The following is a 19,321-nucleotide window of genomic DNA, read 5'->3' on the forward strand; positions in this document are numbered from 1 at the left end:
AGCAGTGGCACGCTAAACACAGCAGGATCACTGTATTAAGATCTAGAAAAATGGTCCCCGGTTGATATGTTAATCCAATTCATTTTGTAATACGAACCATAAAGCTGATCTATTTCCAAGACTGGAGGCTTGAATACAAATCAGCCGGTTTAACTATCAAAATAATTAGTTGTAAAAAACCCGCCACTGACAAGTTTTGTTAGCAAAACAGAAAGCCTGATGACCTCTATAGGGCTTGATTGTGCTGATTGCCTGCTGTTGCGAGACAAGGGTTCCCCGCGAAACCTGCTGAATATCAATGAGTGCTTGATGATGTAGCGCAATGTTGGCTCCATTAACACAGATGAAACTGTCATTATCTCCCTCAATCCTGCATCCCATGGAATACGTCTGCTAATCAATCATCTATCTCACGTCAGTTTTTGAGTTTCAAAGCAGCATTCGGGGACCAACTTGACACGTTAACAAAAAGCTATAGAAAAATAAATCCCCAAAATGATGATATGCTAGAATATGTAGTGCTAGTGTATCTCATCAAAAGATTCGATTCACAGGGATGTTGCATCATTTTAATATATAAACTTATTTACACATTTTGTGCTATTGGTTGGTTGGTTATTTAAGTGAACTCTGTGGATACAAAGGCTGCTTTGTTGCAGCAATTTGGACATAAATGAATTATACTGAAGAAATGTCATACTCTCTATCCATGTTCAAATACATTAATAATAAATGTTCAAATTTCATATGATTTGAAACTGTATGTAGAGCCAAACATACTGTCAGGAACTTAAACTGGAAACGTGTGTGCCAGAAATACAATCAAGTCTTTGCGCAGATACGTGAATGCCCTTTCAGTAAATGTTATTTTGCTGCATCTTTTTATTGGTTGATGATGATACCTTTGCTCAGAACTGCAGTTATTTTTGTCTTCTGGTTTGACCATTGGCTACTTAAGCGCAGCAAGTACTTGAGTAAACTTGTCTGCTTGGTGGAAAACCCACCCTTCCAGTTTCTCCTTTTTACTTGCTAGGGTGCTAAGATGGGGAATGTTCTCTATAATTTTGGTGCATTCGCATTTAATGTGAACTGAAATATGCATATCAAGCATAATCGATCCAAATTCTTTACACAAGACTCTGTGTAATGTGTAGTCACATAATATTACAGTTAGCTGCCTTCCAGTTGTAATCAGGACCTACTGGGTTTTGCTTCATGCATTAGCATGATGTTTTTAACTTCTAACAAATAGAACACTAGCTTGGACAATATACATCTTGAACCTTGAATCACAATTATTGCTATATAACCTACAACTGTTACTATTATAGCAATAATTTTTTATTATACAGGTATTGCTTATTTTCGTCAACTTTTCTGTATATTATTGCAAATTGCATTGCAAATTTATAAAAAAGCCGCAGCAAAATCAAGCATGTTTGGCAACAATCACAAAAAACTCAGCAGAATCCTGTACGGACTGTATAACTACATCCCATTGGTGCATCCCCTCAAACAAACAAATGTAGTGGCTTTGATTACATTCTGGTACTTTGCAAAGCCTTGGAAAGAAAATTGTAACATCAATCCTAACAAGGAAATTAGAGAAAGTCATCACTGTGGCCAAACAAACAGTACACTAACATCTATTGCTCCTAACACAACATTATTAAACATTAATCTTACAAATTTTGCAGGATGAAAGTTTGTGAAGTTTTTCAACTTTTTTTGGACTCACCATACATCCTCTGCATCCACGTCACACTCTGCCCCGAACTGGCAGATATCGCAGGTTGAAGTCTCCTTCTGTCCATTCTCAGCTGAGCCCTCATTCCCTGCTGAGCCACACACAGAGGACAAGAGGCAATTTTTCTGAATAAAATAAAATACATGTTATGCATTGGGTAATAATTACCCAGAAAGTGATAGTAAGACCTTCATAAGTGAGATGGAAAAGGACAGAGGGGATATGGCGAGGCACAACTCCAATTCCCTCTTTGTCTCTCTCAGTGATCTCAAGCCCGGTCAAAATCCCCCACTGATCTTTTTCTAGCCTCTCTGCTCATTTCATCCTGATGAGTTCTGACTTGTTGCTCAGATGGTGACTTCCCATGAGTGGCGGGAGCTTAAAGCCGCTCGCTATCACACATTGGCCCTCATCAGTGGAAGGGGCGGAAAAGCAATCCCACACGCCATGGAATTTAAATTGTGTTCTCTTCTTGAAGGATCCTGACCCTCTATTAGAGGTGATATTGTTATTTATATGCCTTGCAAAGGAGGGAGAATGAGAGCGAGAAGTAACCTTTTTATGATCACCTCTGAGTCATTGTGCTTTTTTCTGTCACATGTTTGCAAATTTGAAGTAAGTAAATATGTCTGTTTTGATGGTAAAGTGCGCTTATTTGATCTGGAAGAAAGCTAGTTTCTACTCTTACTGTTTTTGAAGTGTGGTACTTAGTTTTTAAGAATGTCTGATTATCCATGGCCTGTATTTTGGCCTTGAACCTGGTTCACCTTTGCACAGATGCCTGTAGCACTGATCAGCAGATTTGATAAATCTTTGCACTCTTTTACTGTTTTTTTTTTTTTTTTATGTGTCCATGGCCTGTTCTTGCTCCTGACCCCATGCCCACTTCTGATTAAACAAAGTTTTCTTCCATCACTTTTGTCTTTCCAAAAGTTATTCTCTGACCCTCTGTTCTCTCATTGCATCTCCAGGATTTGGCAGAGCAAACACTTTTAGTAAGACCCTGATCATAATCAGGATTATCTGTCACTGTTCTGGTTGTAAACTGAGACTTGTGTGTCGTGATGTCTGTCTGCTGATGAGGTGCTGGCCCGGGACAAATCTCCAGCGGGTCACAAGGTCAAAGCAGAAGTGTGCAAAACTGCAGACGCCCAAGAAAGTGAACCCCTCCTATACCTATACATGCAGATGCTACATATGCTATGCCATCCCTCAACCTAAAGAGATGCATTCTGAAAAGGAAATCATTTCGAGAATCAGTGGATAAGCATCTCTTGAGGCAGAAACTGATAAGATTGTGATAAGGTGCTGATTTAATATGGGATGTCCATGCGTCCTAACCTGTAATCAGGTTTAGTATCTGAGGAAGGGGCATGAACCTCCTCTAATAACATTCTCAAAGGCACCAAAAAAATTTCTTCTAAATGTGTTGCATCAAGTGTTTTTCTTTATATATAATAATACAGGGAGCAGAAGGATCTAGAGACATGAAAATGATACTGAAATAACCACAGGGCTGAAAATACCTCAGATTGTCCTTTTTGGTCAAAAGGGCAAGTATCCATCACCATCACAAGAAAAAGGAGAAAATAAAATAAAGAATGTTTCAAATAACGGGCAGTCGATCTCTCCTACCAAATCAAAAAACCACAGAAGTGTCATCCCACTCTGTACCACAGTGAAACTATATCGACCAGGTCCTTGCAGCTGGAATTGAAACTAAACTCTAAATGTATGTATTATTTTATTAGAAACTCGCCGGTAATTGATTTGAAAATAAATATGATATTAGTATTATTTGAAATGACTTAATTTTATTTGTTTGTGCTGCACCCTGCTGGAAGAAGTGCCATGGCAGAGATGACAACTGCACTTTCATCTCGTTGGGATCAATAAGTCCGTGCAGAACCGTACACGTGCGAGCTGCAAGGCTGAACGATCCATTTCAAAGTTAAAGCTCATAGCATCCAGTGCTCTGTCTGACACAAGGGCTGAGCCGCCTTAGGCTTAGTATCTAATCTACACTTCAGCCTTCGAGCAGAGCTTATTAAAAAACAGGTACGCTGCTTTTCCCCAAGGGCAGGGCAAATCCCATGGATTGGGGGAATGAGAGAAAAATGAGGGAAGGGAGAAGCTGTAACAATTATCCCCATTTCCTTGCTGCTAGATGGCTGCTCTCTTGGTATTGATCTCTGCTGACCAGAAGCGTGGTCGATCGCCCACCCCCGCTACTTTCATCCCACACTGCTCCATTTAAGAATTAAGAGTCGAGGGGTTTGCAAAGCCTGCAACTGACAATCTAGGCTATGCTAAGCTGCATTTAACATTTAGGTCAACACTCTTTGATGCTCATTAGAGATTAAAACCTTTCCGTAGATAATTGCTTCTGTGGTTTATATTTAGTAATGACCATACCCATTAAATGTGCAGGACTGGATTAAAAAAAAAAAGAAATTTCTTTTATGTTTTTTAACCTTAATGATTTATGATGCTTTCAACTCTCCTAATATCAGCACTGATTCTGAGTCATTACTACATTCACACTTTGGTAGAAATGAAACAAGAGTGGAAAGCTGTAAATGAGATAGTCCTGAATTTCAAAGGATTCGTCAAGTATATCCGTAAATGTTAATGACTTCCTGTGATGGAAAAGACCGACATGTTGTATATGTGGTCAAACAAAGGACAGAGAGAGTGACACAGAGAGTGAGAGATGAAAGAGCTTCAAAAAATCTGTCACATGTGATGAATGAGTGTTACCTATCTAGCAGACACACTGTTTGGGAAAAATGACCTTCATAACAAGAGGGAAAGAAAGAGTGTAGTTTTTGTGTGGACAAATTGCAGCAAAAGCTCTATGCATCACTAAGACAATATCCTGGTTAAATTAGTACATTTTAACTCACGTGCAAGCAATCCATGCAATGTTCACCTTTTGCATGCATTTCCAAAATAATGTTCACTCTGTTTGTATTAGCCAAAAAAATGACAGGTCATTAACATTAAAATGGATTTGAGTATTAAATACTGCCTAGTTTTCACCAAAAAGCCTTAAAAGGGACATTTTAAACATTCATACATAAAATATAGAAGCTCTGTGATACATTTGTGTCTATGCATAATTTAACTAACAAGACATCACTGCTTATTGTATTCACATTTAAACTGTTTGCAAAAAAAAAAAAAATCTGCTATGAGAATGCTTAGATGAGACTGATACTGAACTGTTCTATCTGCCAAGAAACCCCCTTAACCAGATGCAATACCTGTGATATAGCAGAAGTGAGCAACTGAGCCCTAGATGGACATGGAGGGTCAAAAGGGTTTGGACAGAGAGAAGAGGGGCAGGATAATTTGCACGATCAATAGACAGGACAGTGTTGACTCAGGCAAGAGGATGGCTTGCCTGCAGATCATGCTTCATTGATGGTTTCTATATTCCAGTGGAGTGTCACATTTTTAAACTCTACTTTAAACTGAAGCCCATTTTAACTCTGTCAGGTACATTAGGTAGTATCTGAGCTCTAGTGATTGTAATGTGAACTACATAAACATTGGAGTGATTTGATTATTCCTTGACCCCACTTCCCATCCAGCACCCATGTACCATGCCCTCCACTAATATTGGCACCCTTGGTAACTATGAGCAAAGAAGGCTGTGAAAATTTGTCTTTATTGTTATTATTATGAGGAACATTTACTTAAAGTGAGAGTTGAGCATAGCAGATGAGTGCTTTGTCAAATTATTTTTCAAACCATTGGTGTAAAAGCAAATAAAAAATAAAACACTGCCATTATTTGATTAATTTGTCATCTCAAAACAGCAAATTAAAAGCATGAGAGAATAGCCTACATCCTCTGCACACATTCATGACCTTGATTTAATATCACATGGCTTCCTTAATTGTGTTTCTGTCACTGTACTGCTAGTTCATCATGCAAAAGAACAGGATGTGCTGGATCAAGTGCTTTTTTAAAAATTTATAAATTTTTTTAAAGGTACTGAATAATGAAACTATATATGTAAAAGCCATAAAATCCAAATGAAACCAAATTTTCAGTGATTAATATAATAATTACAACTAGGACTATTCATGCTGCAATATACAGGCAATATACAGGCAATGTACTAGACCATGGCTCACGGTGGCTTAGTGGTTAGCACATTCGCCTCACACCTCCAGGGTCGCATGTTCTCCTCGTGCTGCGGGGGTTTCCTCTGGGTACTGAGATTTCCTCCCCCAGTCCCAAGACATGCATGGTAGACTGATTGCCAAAGTGTCCGTAGTGTGTGAATGTGTATGTGATTGTGCCCTGCGATGGATTGGGACCCTCTCCAGGGTGTGTACCCTGCCTTGTGCCAAATGCTCCCTGGGATAGGCTCCAGGTTTCCCCATGACCCTGAAGGAGGATAAGCGGTATAGAAGATGGAGAGATGGATGTACTAGACCATTATTAGGTGTTTATTTCAATTAGGTGTTTATATGTTTATTTTTTAAGTTGTCCCTTGCTTTTATGTTGCATCGTATTACAACTCACAGCAAGGAAATAACATAATTTCCATATTTAGTCCACATTTTATATCCCTGATTTTCCCTTAGGCAAGTGCTTGTGTTTAAAGTTGATGGTCTGGACTCTATTGAAAACTGTCTTGCTATTAAAAAAAAATCACTGGAGGCTTAATTACATGCAGGTGATTTTAATAATAATCTGAATGGGGAGCCCAAAAAATTGACTTATACATGTGCGTAACCTAACACTGAACACTGAATGAAATCTTCTTCTGCAAGTAGCTTGGAATAGGTAGAACATCTCACATACAAGAGCTTTAATAAAAATAAAAAAGACAATTTTTAAATAAAAAAAGACCATAAAAAAGATTATAAAGAAAGTTCAAGGTTTCATGCAACCTTTTCAAGCAGAAAATTTATTTCAAATGAATTTTGCAAAAAACCTTAAGAGCTTCCTCAACACTTGAACAACTGCATGGATGCCACCAGCACCAGTGCACTCCAATCTGGCTCTCACAGCTAATTCCCCAGCACAGACGAGTCATTAAACCTCCTTCTTGACCTAGTCAGGTCTTCACAAGTGGTCCAGTCCCACTAGATACAGCATTCTAGGAAACCACTTTTTTCCGCCACTTTGCCTCATTTCCTATCCACACCTGACACACCATGACGATGTCGCCAATAATCCATTTGCACATGTAATTACAGCAATCAGCTGACAAGAGAGCCACTGAGCGAGGGTGTCTCATTTCGTGGAGTGCTCCCGAGGCCCATTTCTTCATCAGCTGTCGGCTCTTTTTGGAGTGCTCCAAAAAGGCAGATAACCGGCAGAAGCAAGGAGGAACACTCAGAGCCTGGAGAGGTGGTCGAAATTGGTGGTCGAAATCATCCTCAAATGGATTAGAGTAGGAGAACAAGAAGAGAAATTAAATCCTCATTTCAGTTCGTGGACCAGATCGGATTGGCTGATAAAATTTGAAACCGATGCAATGCACACTGTAGGGTATAAGGAGGTAATTGGCAGTAACTGATTCTGTATGCATGATCCCAATTCTTCGTTATGGTACAACAAAGATGCATTTTATTTAAAAAATACATGTTCATGGATTTACTGGTATTCTAACTTAGTAACACTTTATAACTTAAGATTTAGTTGCATGACTCCCCGGATAGTGTATTTTAAATTTATGTTAGGAGTTCATGTTATTTACTTGTTTAATAGTTGTGTTATCAGTTGTAATGGACACAAGTAGTTGGTTAATTTAGTGCTTGTGATTTGTCCAGGCACTTAAAAACAAACACTCTATAACTCATTTGACCTAAAAATGTGACTCCATATCCCGTGATGGACTGGCATCCCTTCTGGAGTGAATTCTCCTGGGATTGGTCCCAGACCCACCATGACCCTGCTGAATCCACACTTGGCCGATGAAATAATTAAAGAGCACCTATTATGGTTTTTAAACGTACCTAATTTTGTTTTCAGGGTCTAATACAATAGATCAACATGCATCCAAGGTCAAAACACACTTTAATTTTGTCATAATTTATTATACAGCATTACCTTTTTTTTTCCAGTGTCACAAACGACTTGTTCAATGATCCGTTCATTCTAAACTCCTCCTTTCAGAGAGCCTACTCTGCTCTGATTGATCAGATGTCCCAGTCTGTTGTGAATGGTTTACACCATGTGTTGGAAAGGAAACGCCCACTACCATATCCGAGTTTACCATATCCGTAATAATGTCCGTTTTACCTTACTGATTTGAGCCCGAGTCTGATAATGAGGCATCGGAAGATAAACCCTAACCACCATCGCAAGCACGAAGAGAATAGGGCGTTTCTCAGTAGTAAGTTTATATGTAGTTTGGCAATAATGTGAATTAGCCAGTAGGTAGAGGCTAACAGCTAACAGGCTAACAGCTGTGCACTGGCTGTACATGTATACAACACAAAACCACTCATAGAAAAACACTGGGTAGAAAATATACACATAAATTTATACATAAATAATTAATCATACTTACAGGTTGTGATCCAGAGGCACAACATGGTCCGAATGAAATGGGTATGGCCCCATTGTTAACGAATAATCGTTTTGCAAATCCCACATTGACTTTAGCTAGATTTGAGAAGCAGTCGTCAATGAAATGATGGAAATACAAACGAAGGTTGGAGTTGAACTGCTGTGGTATCATTTTAAAATGAATTCTAACCACTGATGCTTTACATCCTCATCCTTTGGGAGTCCATGCAAAGTGGTTTTGCTTTTGCAACGCAGAAAACAATGTCTTCTAGACATGAACCAAACTCTTTCAGGACACAGCCTCAACTGTGGTGTTTGAGGGCGACTAAAAATACACGCTGTTTGCGAGCAGCCTATGAAAACCAGAGGAGGGTTTTTTGTTACCAACCTACGTAGGTTAGTACAGGAAGTAAGTCTGAAATTACTGATGACTCGTTTCAACTGTTCAGAATCGGTTCTTTCTTTTGGGAGTCAATAACTCCATTTGTTGTGTGCTTTTGATTTTTGAAACTGTCAGATTTTTTACATTCACAAACAGCTATATAACACACTACATGAAAGGTAATATCTGAAAAAGCATAATAGCTTCTCTTTAAGTTCACAACAACTCAGCACACTGGGAAGAGCTTAGTATTAGATGTAAAAGTGTGCAAGTTGACAAAGAAAATAAAGAATTGAGCAGAAAAAAAATGTTGACAACTTAACTAGGAAGGCAAGGGAAGCAGGGTGATGCACAGAGACAGTGAAACGGACTGAATCCAAAAAAGTCAACATGAGAAGAATGCCTTGGGGAGAGGGTGATGCTCTGAGATGAAAGACTCTGGACATCTGAGGAAAGGCATAGAGGGAGAGAAACACCATCCCCAACACCTAGCGGTCGATGGCTAGTCAATAAAGTGTCACTTTCTGCAGGCTAAGAATGGAGAACTGGGGTTTTATTGGAGGAATTGGAGTGCGGTTGAGGCTGTACTGAATGTATGCCATTAGCGGCTGCAGTGCTTGGCATCTTGCCATCTCAACGCCCCGCTCTCTCCCTGAAGTTCTCACATTAGCCTTTCTTTGCCCTGGAGGGGGAGGTGGAACATCGCTGATTCCCGTTTTATACCAGGTTTTATAGACTTGAAAACACACTGCTATCAAAAGGTCAATGAACAATGAGAGCCAGCGAAACAGAAGGAATAAAAGCGGAGAAGCTCCTGAGAGTTTATTTTTTATTAGGTTACAGAACTCGAGTGTTTAGCCAACTGCAATTACTTTTCCAATCCCTGTAGAGGTCAGAAGCTGCTTTGCTTTAACACAATATATTGCAGGTGGCATCAACTTGTGCCTCATCACGTTAACTGGTCTAAACATGTCTCACTAAACTTTTGTAAGAAATATAATGATTTTGTAGGATTTCATATAAGTTATAAGAAGAGGTATGCCTGCTTTACATCCCCTTAGTCCTGTTCCCTTAGTAACATGTTAACCGGTCCGGTGTTAACTGCTTCCTCCATTACACCACTAGTAATGGCATCAAAAGCTCATTTGGATATGTATTCACAGAAACCATAATTTATAACTTTATTAGTCCTGTCCACCCCCAAACAGCATCAATCCCTCCTTCAGGGAGTTGACCCGGAATAAAGCGAGCCGTTCCAGCACTGTGTGCTAGTCTTTGCTACTGAGCTCTTCTAATCCTTCTGGCACTGTACTCATCCTGCTGGCTGAGCTTTAGGAAAGGTCCAAGTCAGCAGCACTGGGCTAGCAAATGAGAACAGCAGATCTAGATGCTAAAGACAAATCCTCTCTGGTAAAGCCAGAGACTGAAGGTCCTTACCAGCTAAGCTTGGATATATTAACCTCCAAATTTTCTCAGATGGATGGATTTTAAAATGTTTTAAAGACAGCAATCAATGAAATATTGAGACATTCAATAAGGAACCACTATTAAATAATGGAAAAGAAAAGACCACAAAGCACTAACATTTTAGTGCTCATTCCCTTTAACATAGCATAGTTCATTGAACTTTTTACTGATTATTTCCCCTTTTGTTAAGGCTTCTGGAGGATTCTACACTGTTTTTTCATTATACATGAAATGCAAAACAAACCTGAACATGGAAAGAAATAAATGCTTCATTTCCACCGGTAGATCGGCATGGCTTGGTTACAAATTCAAGAATATCTGTAAACACGCAGGGTGTGTGTTAGTTTTCCATCAGACAACGTTATATGTAAGAGTAGTTATCATGTTGCACCTAGTGATACTACTCAAAATTAAGCTGCCAGTCTCTCTTACAGGCTTCCATTGAGCATGAGACACCGAGTCATTTTGGATTTGCCCTAGCTAGAATATGGAGAATTTTGCTTGGATCACAAGTTAGAACATTCCTTTAAGTAAATAAATAAATAAGGTTTTTGAAAAGAGTATGAAACTTTGGCAGATAGTCACAATATTACTGAAAACTTTTGTGCTGGTACAGAAGTCACTTCAGCCAGAGGATGATTTTATCAAGACTGCATCTGTCCTATTTTTCCTATGCTTCACCCATGTGGCTCGGCTCACCTGGTACCTGGGCAAGAAATGGTATCTAAATTCAGCACTGGCTAGCAGGGCCCTGGCACAGAGTGACAACATGTGGGCTCCAGTATAAAAAAGCATGAAAAGACTTCCCCAGTATGGGTCGTATTGGTACAGCCAATAGGTATTTTCTCTTTTCAAAAAAGAAAAAGATTTCATATGTTTGCCCAAGTGAGAAGAAAGTCTTGTGTAGTTTCACATAGCTAAATCCTAAACAAGAGCCTTGTACACTCTCTACGGGATAATTACTATAGAAATATGTAATAACACTGAAAAATATGTGGTGACTTGAGAACTTAGTGGTGAAAGTTATACATTCCTTTTAAACAGTGTGTTTATTAGAACATATTTCTGTGTCATTAGAAGATAATTCAGAGATTGAAACTGATATTGATTCTGAAATTGATACACTGTACAAACAAATACCTCACTTGTAGGCATGTGAATTTTTCTACAATTACACTCACTTGAGTGAGGAGAGTTGTTCTATTGCTCAAACATGATATTACATGGCAGGTCATACCTTACATTTACCATGGTGGTAACATACACTCCATAAAGAAATAACAGTGAAACATGTAATTGAACACAACACAATCATGTCCAATCAAACGGAAAGTTTTGAAATGAGATGAAGCTCCAAACAGTGCTGATTTTGTTAATGCATTCATTTTAATTGGGTGTTGGTGCAAACCTGCACAAGTCAGCAGTAAAAAGAAACAAGAGCAAGGTGCCTAAGGCGGTACCAAGCAACTGGCCGGTTTGGATTGATCTCAGAATAACAAGTCTTGTCCTTCCTGAATGCTCCTGACCAAACTCAGCTGGTTGTTAGTTTCAGCACCACAGCCTCGTCCGCTGCGAGAAACTGGGATGCGAGTAAAAACTAAGGTCCTTTCGCTGTATAAACAAACATTCAACAGCCCAGTAGAGCTCCTCTTTGCACTCTTTTCTCCCACTAACACACAAACCACCGACCCCGAGGGAGTTTACAGACACATCCCAGGGTAAATGAGCCTTTCAGCATTCAAAGCTCTGTATATCAACAAACAAGCTCCTCAGATGTTTATATTTCAAAACACTGTGCCTCCTACCTCCAGGGACTTCAGTCTGCGCTCACTACAGTAATTTGGAGGATTCAGGGTTGTGGGTACTCCAGATTTTTATACACATGTGGTTTGATGCTTTTCTGTGTGTATGGCATAGACACACAGGCACACAAATATGTGGCACACAACACTAAAATAGGCACCACAATCATAAAAAAAATCTCGCTACTAATGTAATTACTAAGAAATAAAAACACTTCTGGAAATGTATTCAGAAATGAACTTTTATTCATTAATTTATTAACTTTTATTAGAAAAAGTAAGCAAAGAGGAATGACAAATTTGACTTGTGATAGAGTCTCATTGAAACTGGGCAGTTGAAGACTGGAAAAAGACCAAGCAATGTTTTTTTCTCTGAAACCTCTTCTTCCTGTTACTGGCTGATATGTCTGAAATCTGATTCGGTCTTCTGCTGCTGTAGCTGATCTGCCCCAAGGGTTGATGTGTGTTGCATTTTGAGATGCTATTCTGCTCACCACAGTTGTAAAGAGTGGTTATTTGAAATAAACAAGGCGTAGCCTTTCTGTCAGCTGAACCAGTCTGGTCATTCTCCTCTGACCTCCATCATCAACAAGGCATTTTGTCTGCAGATATGCCACTCACTGGATGTTTTTTGTTTTTTTCTCACAATTCTGTGTAAACTCTAGAGATTATTGTGCATAAACATCTCAGGAGATCAGCAGTTTCTGAAATACTCACACTATCCTGTCTGGCACCAACAACTATTCCACAGTTACTGAGATTACATTTTCTCCCCATTCTGATGTTTGATGTGATCATAAACTGAAGCTCTTGACCTGTATCTGCATTACCCATTGTGTTACTGCCACTTGATTGGCTGCATGATGACTGCATGAATTAGCACGTGCACAGGTGTACAAAGATGCCGCAGTATTGTTTGATGTAAAACATGGCTTGGAGATGATTGAGATATAAACAGGTCATTTGTGCTGCATAGATGTACAGTATTTTCCTTTGGGCAAGTAGCAGAGAGTGAAAACTTTGAACTGCAGCAGGTGTGAATTTTTCTCATAGAACTTAAGATGACTGCTATTGACACACACACACAGTCGAGAAGATATGCTTTTAAAACGTGTTTCCAGTAATTAGATATTAATTAAATGATGTTGTTAATCACTGACAGCAGCCATTATGGACATTGCTGCAGATTTAGGAGATGCTCAGATGTGTTTATTTCAATGCTAAAACAATTTCTGAAATGTAAAAGTAGTATTAAAATAAGGATTAGTTTAAATTAAACCATCCAGTTAAAACAAATTGAATCTTAAGACTTTTTGAACAGATTTAAAAAAAAAAAAATTATTTGATACTTTCTCAGTTTTTAAATGAAGTGCCTTTTTTGTAAATCTGTTAAAACAAAATGACTAGCCCGTACTTCTTGATAAATACTTCTGCTTTGACAGTAAATGAATGATTGTCGTATACTTTGAACAAGAATATAGGAAAACTTTTAACTGACGTGACTCACCGCACTGTGTATCATGACTTTGTTGATATGGACTGTGTTTACACTAGAGAGACAGTAAAAGCTTATCATAGTTTGGATTTTTACAATTACTTTCTTTACGGACTGGAGGGAAATATTTGCTCTGAGTTGTGTATGGTGAAGCAAAATCAAATGCAGCCTCAAATGTGCTCAGCATGGTTCATTGCTAAGAAGGAGAAGTCGCGGTTAGGTTTCTTACTTGGCAAATAAATGCATTACACAAATGATTGTTCACCTGTTACTGGTATTAACCTCTGGTTTAAAATGCCTGTTAAAACCCTGTTATGTTTGTGAAACATGTCACTTTTAAGTATATAATATTTCATATAAGTTGAGATAAGATTCGTGCTCCAGGTCCTGGGGTTAGTGGCTATCCAACCATCTCTGTTCCCTGCAGTAATCCAAGAGTTTCACAATAGCTTGTTTTTGGAAATCGATACTCTGAAAGCAAGTTTGTTCCAGGCATGAGGAAATATTCAACCACTGAATGGCATGGTCTGAAATTTAAATTGAACATCCTGTCATTAAATCAGGTGCGCAGAGTGTGGTTCTTTGCTAGTGTAGAATGATGATCACTGGGGATGTTCTTGGATGAGCGACATCACTTCCTGTGCTTATGAATATCCGTTGAAGTGTCTTGAATATCTGTTTGAAATGCCTTTAATATTCATTTGAAGTGGCCTGCCTGGAGACTGATTTGACCTCACCTTACCTTTACTTCACTGCTTTCTTTTCAAAAACTGTCAGACATGATGTTGTGATCACTTATATAAAAACGCAATCTGTTGACAACTGATAAACGGCTATGAATAGGGAGCACTGTCCTCTAAGTTATATTTTTTAGTTTCTTCACCCATCCTATATGTCAGACCCCTCTTCTTTTGTCTCTGTCTCTTGACCTTGAGTCCATTTTGCCTCATAGAGCCTTGCCAATCAAAATGGCACCTGTCTCTCTTGGGCACTTATCTAGGCATAAACCTTCCATTACTGCAGAGGGCTCATCTTTATATGCCTGGTGCAGTCCATGCTCCCCTCCCTGCCCTTTCCAACCTGCCCAAGTCATTATTTTATATTTCCCAAAATATAATAGAAATCCTCTTCTGGCCCAAGGGTAACCCATATTGATACATTACATCCCTTTCTGAGCAACAGAAGGCTCAGGCACACTGCAACCCATCGCTCTCTCGCTTTTGTTTCATTTCATTCAGATCCCACCACGTCTGACAGATTTACATTTCATCAATCCTGGCCCCGACTATATTAATAACTCTAGATGTATTTGATGAAGTTGGGGGAGAATAGCAAAAGAGCTGATGTCGACATGAAACGATTGTTTTTCCCTCTCATTGGGTCTGTATCGGCTTTGTCTCTGAAGCGAAGGGATGTCTAAAGGGCCACATATATGATAACTATGGAAGAGATTATGAAGTAATTTTCTTTTTTCAAAGCGATTTAAAAAAATGTTGAGTAAAGACAAAATTTTTTTTTTTATTCCTTTCTTTTTGGTAGTGCATTGATCTAAAACCTGCACACAAATCCACTAAGTGCTTTTGTCAAGGTGCCATCTCTATTGAGCAAAGTGAGGATTGATTTAAATAAAAACAGCTTTGCATCTGGATTGCGTAATTCTCTCATGCTCTGAACACACAGCGATAAGATGTAGCCCAGAGCACTGTGTAAATAAATATATAAATATTCTGACTCACTTTTTCCAGTTCCCTTTGATCTGCTTTATACTGCAGTCTGTTAAGTACTGAGCATTAAAAATCTAATTTCCCACAAAAAACCCAACACAGTGGGGCAAGAGAGCAAGATACATAAGGATCTTAATGATACTGATTTTACTGCACTCCGAAGACTGCATACTGCTGTCACCTTTTGCATTAATAACATTATTATTATCTGTACAAGGTGAAACATAACTGCTTTTCAATTTTATGGTTTATAATTTAAGGATTACTTTATTTAGCACTTTAATGTCTACATTATCATCTACACAACGTTTCTATATATATTCTACTATATTGGTATTCCAGATAAACTGGAACCTTAGTGCTCCAGTTTTCATGTTTCCAAATGTTTTAAATACTAATACCTCCAATCTTGTTGTGTGGTAATAAATATAGACAGCATGTGGCAAGATCAATGATGTTAAAATGTTAATATCAAATGTTTTATATATATATATATATATATATATATATATATTGCGCGTACCATTTGGCCATTCCAGGCCTCCTATATCATCACAGCTGAAATGGCGAGATTAGATTACCCGCTGTCTCGAACCCCTAACCTCGTTTCCATGGTGATTGAAAGTCCGCGCGTAGAGGAGCTTGCAAGGCTCACTGTTGTCGTTTTTGTGTGTGTGTGTGTGGGGGTGGGTGGGGGGTGGGTGAGGTCATTAATTCTCCCTGGTAACAGTAGGCGAGGGCGTTTTTATAACGGTCTGAGGCCAGACGCAATGGCTGCTTAATGGGAAAACCAGATATGTTTCAACCGCAGCGGCCCAGACGGAAACAGGTAAATAAATAAATACGTTTATAAAACTAACAGCTCACAGTACAAATAACGGCTTCGCACAAGGCTCTCCCTTAGTAATTGGCTCCTGTGTGCAACTTGGTATTGATTATAGAAAATCTAACAACATTAAATAATACTTGGCCCTTGCTATGGAACCCTGGCTGGAACAGTAAACGGATTCTGCCGTACAGTAATTAGGATTAATGAAGTGCCGGCAAATCCATAGAGGTGCATCACTGCAGGCAGCCGCAATACAGCGATTAATCACTGCAATTAGACTATGACACTGTTTACAATAATGTAACAACTGCCTTTTGATTATTTAACAGACATCCATGTGCAGATGAGAAAGAAATGATGGGAATGCTCATGAGGAAAAAAACTAGGCAAAAAATGGAAATGACTGCCCTATAAACTGAAATAATGAGGTTATTCCACCTCATGTAGTGTCTCAGGTAAGTGTCTTTAAAGTTCTGGACAGTAATTAAAACCACCAAACAGTGTTTTAATGAGAGAGTGAGAGACAATGCTTTCAGCATAATGAAGTAGCTCATTATCGTTTACTCCCTTCCGTAATCTCGTTCACTCTGGTTGGTTGACCCGGTATTCCTGACCGAAGACTTTTACAAAGAGTTGAGGTTTATGTTAACTTGTGTTTATGTAAAATGTGTTTGTTCTATCATTCTTCTCTTTATTGAGCTTACTTTATGATCAACCCTGTCCAGGGTGTACCCCGCCTTGTGCCCCAGGCTCCCTGGGATAGGCTCCAGGTTTCCCCGTGACCCTGAAGAAGGATAAGCGGTATAGAAGATGGATGGATGGATGGATGGATGGTTTAAGATCATTAACAGTCACTGTGTACTTCTCTCAGGACACTCATGTTCTCACAGCACTTTTAAACAGGTTTGGAGGTGGAGGTTATAAATTGTGATTTATTCAATCACAATTTGGTTTGGTTTAGCCTGCAGGCCCCAGTGATCTGCATTAAAAAAAATAGGTGAAAGAAAACAACAAACACCATTTCCAGAGGAGGATAAAGAAGTATATTTACCTTAATGCAAAGTTTGTCTCAACAGTAGATTTACATTAGGGAACATTGAAACTCGGTGCAGTTAAGGGGAAAGTCTGTGAGACATGCTGAAAATGTGTTCAAAATACTCTATGAATAAATGAATAAGAGTGTAGACATGAGTGTGCAATATGCTAATGAGGTAAATGTGAATGAAAACCTTTTCAAAGGCTCGGTTAAACGCTGTCAGGACTGGATGTGTGAATGTTCAGTGAGTATTTCATACAATCCCGACCTTGCTGTTGTAAAATTGTCATTTTGAGAAGCTGATTCATTAAGATTAATCAACTTTCTCATTATTAAGACTTAGCCACTGGTAAAATTTGGCTTCAACCGGCAGAATTGGACTTTATGGACTACAGCTTATAATATGTCTCTTAAGACCTTGTTAATTTGTGCAAAAGTATTCAAGTTTAGTAAATCACTTTACAGGTGTAAAAACTGATTTACAAAAACACTGCCCCGTATTCTCCACGTTTATACACCACCACGTCAACTTGCACATTTTTCTGCAAGTATTATCAAATTTGCACGTTTTTACACACTCAAACCTGTAGTACAACAAGACGTCACAGTGTGCAACTCAAACACGACTTTTCATACACCATGCCAGCTGCTTACAACTTCACAGTTTCAAAGTGTAGGACACTAAAGTTCATAAAGCACTGCAGTGACTAGGTAAGTGTTATCTGTGTAGTCAATCTGTAGTTAGTGTTCTGTGATTTCCACATCTTCATAGTACGACTCGTTCCGATTTCTTTATCACAGTATACACGTCACACCGCTACTTTGAATGTAGCTTCTAAAACTGGGCACGGCACTAGAGGCTACAGTTACCCAGCATGCATTTTTATCCAGCAGTCCCACAGACGGATGTGTGTGAGTGTTGGAAATCCCTGAGGGGGCCTTGGTGATCTGTGTGTGCTTTTCTGTAAAGTGCTCAATAGGCTTCCGCGGCTTCCCACAAGATTTATCTCCAACCATTAAAATACATTTGATTTTTATCACACCAAACTGCTGCTGTGCTTTCCTAATTCTCTTTCTCTCCGCTTCTACCTTCACCTCCCTGTCTTTTATCATTCTGCATCTCTTCCCGCGCCTCTGCCGCTATCGTTTGCCTTATCGACTTCCACCCAGCTGTCTCTCTCACTCTCTCTTTCTCTTTCCGCCTGGTTTATTGATGCTTGTCCGGTCTTATCGCTTTTCTTTTGTCTTGCTGTCCATTTTTCTCCTCTCACCTGCTTCGTTATCCTCAATTTGTCTCGCAGCTCAATCTTGTCTGTCAATGTGAGGAAACATCTATTTTCCAACCCAAGTTAAATGTGACTTAACGTTCAGAAACTGAATTACTAAACACAAAAACAAACTATAGTACACAAACTAAATGAAGCTCCACCTCATGGACACCATTATATGCCATCTTATAGAACAGTTAGTTCCGCTCCACTAATTTGATTGGACGAATGGCGTTTCAAGAGTGCTTATATTTACTATAACCGCAACTGGCATGTTTCACTGTGTGTATAGCAAGGTCTGTGTTAGCCAAGTAAAATTCCTCTTCCTTGTTGAAATAGTTGCTACAGTAGAGTTAGTGACATCTTCGGCAGACATGGCAAAATATACTTTTCCAGAATATAACTTTTCTAGAATATTTCTCAGCCTGTGGCTTCATACCTACAGCAAAATCACATCTGTGCTGATATTCAGTATAACCGCACTCTTGCCCATGCGATATTGCTTAAATAATAACGAATACAACAGATTTAATGCGTGTAATCTTTAACCTCTGTAATACTCTCTTAATAGACATGTGTGCATGTGTTTATTGGATTATCAAATTAAAAAATCAAATATGATCCAGTACAATTTTTTTGCCTCATACAAATGAGTTCTAATTAATGATTTGAAATCTAAAAACAAGACATGGTTTTCAAGACATTTGTAATGCACTCTTCATCTCTTTAACTTCCTAACAAGTTGGTATGCTTCCATCCATTTTCTGTACCTACACAGGGTCGCGTGGAGCCTGGAGCCTATCCCAGGATACTTGGGGCACAAGGTGGGGGACACCCTTGTGCCAACCGATAGCAGGGCACAATCACACACACTCACACACCCATTCACATACTATGGACAATTTAGACATTCCAATCAGCCTATTGGGGGAGGAAACCGGAGTACCTGGAGGAAACCCCTGAAGCACAGGAAGAACATGCAAGCTCCATGCACACACTGTGGAGGCGGGACTCAAACTACCCAATTCCAGAGG

General features: G+C 39.1%; 1 protein-coding gene across 2 annotated transcripts in view; it reads right to left on the reverse strand.

Moving 5' to 3' along the window:
• Positions 1 to 19,321, reverse strand: part of tmeff2a (transmembrane protein with EGF-like and two follistatin-like domains 2a) — a 121,590-nt gene that overhangs the window by 26,007 nt on the left and 76,262 nt on the right. Inside the window, exon 5 of one of the 2 annotated variants that reach the window (XM_053626429.1) lies at positions 1,739 to 1,835. In XM_053626429.1, the coding sequence (XP_053482404.1) occupies positions 1,739 to 1,835 (97 nt within the window). Of the gene's footprint in view, positions 1 to 1,738; positions 1,839 to 19,321 lie in introns of both variants that reach the window. The other variant, XM_053626428.1, reaches the window with a different exon arrangement.

The sequence above is a fragment of the Ictalurus furcatus genome, chromosome 6, assembly GCF_023375685.1.
Source record: "Ictalurus furcatus strain D&B chromosome 6, Billie_1.0, whole genome shotgun sequence".
Classification (NCBI taxonomy): domain Eukaryota; kingdom Metazoa; phylum Chordata; class Actinopteri; order Siluriformes; family Ictaluridae; genus Ictalurus; species Ictalurus furcatus.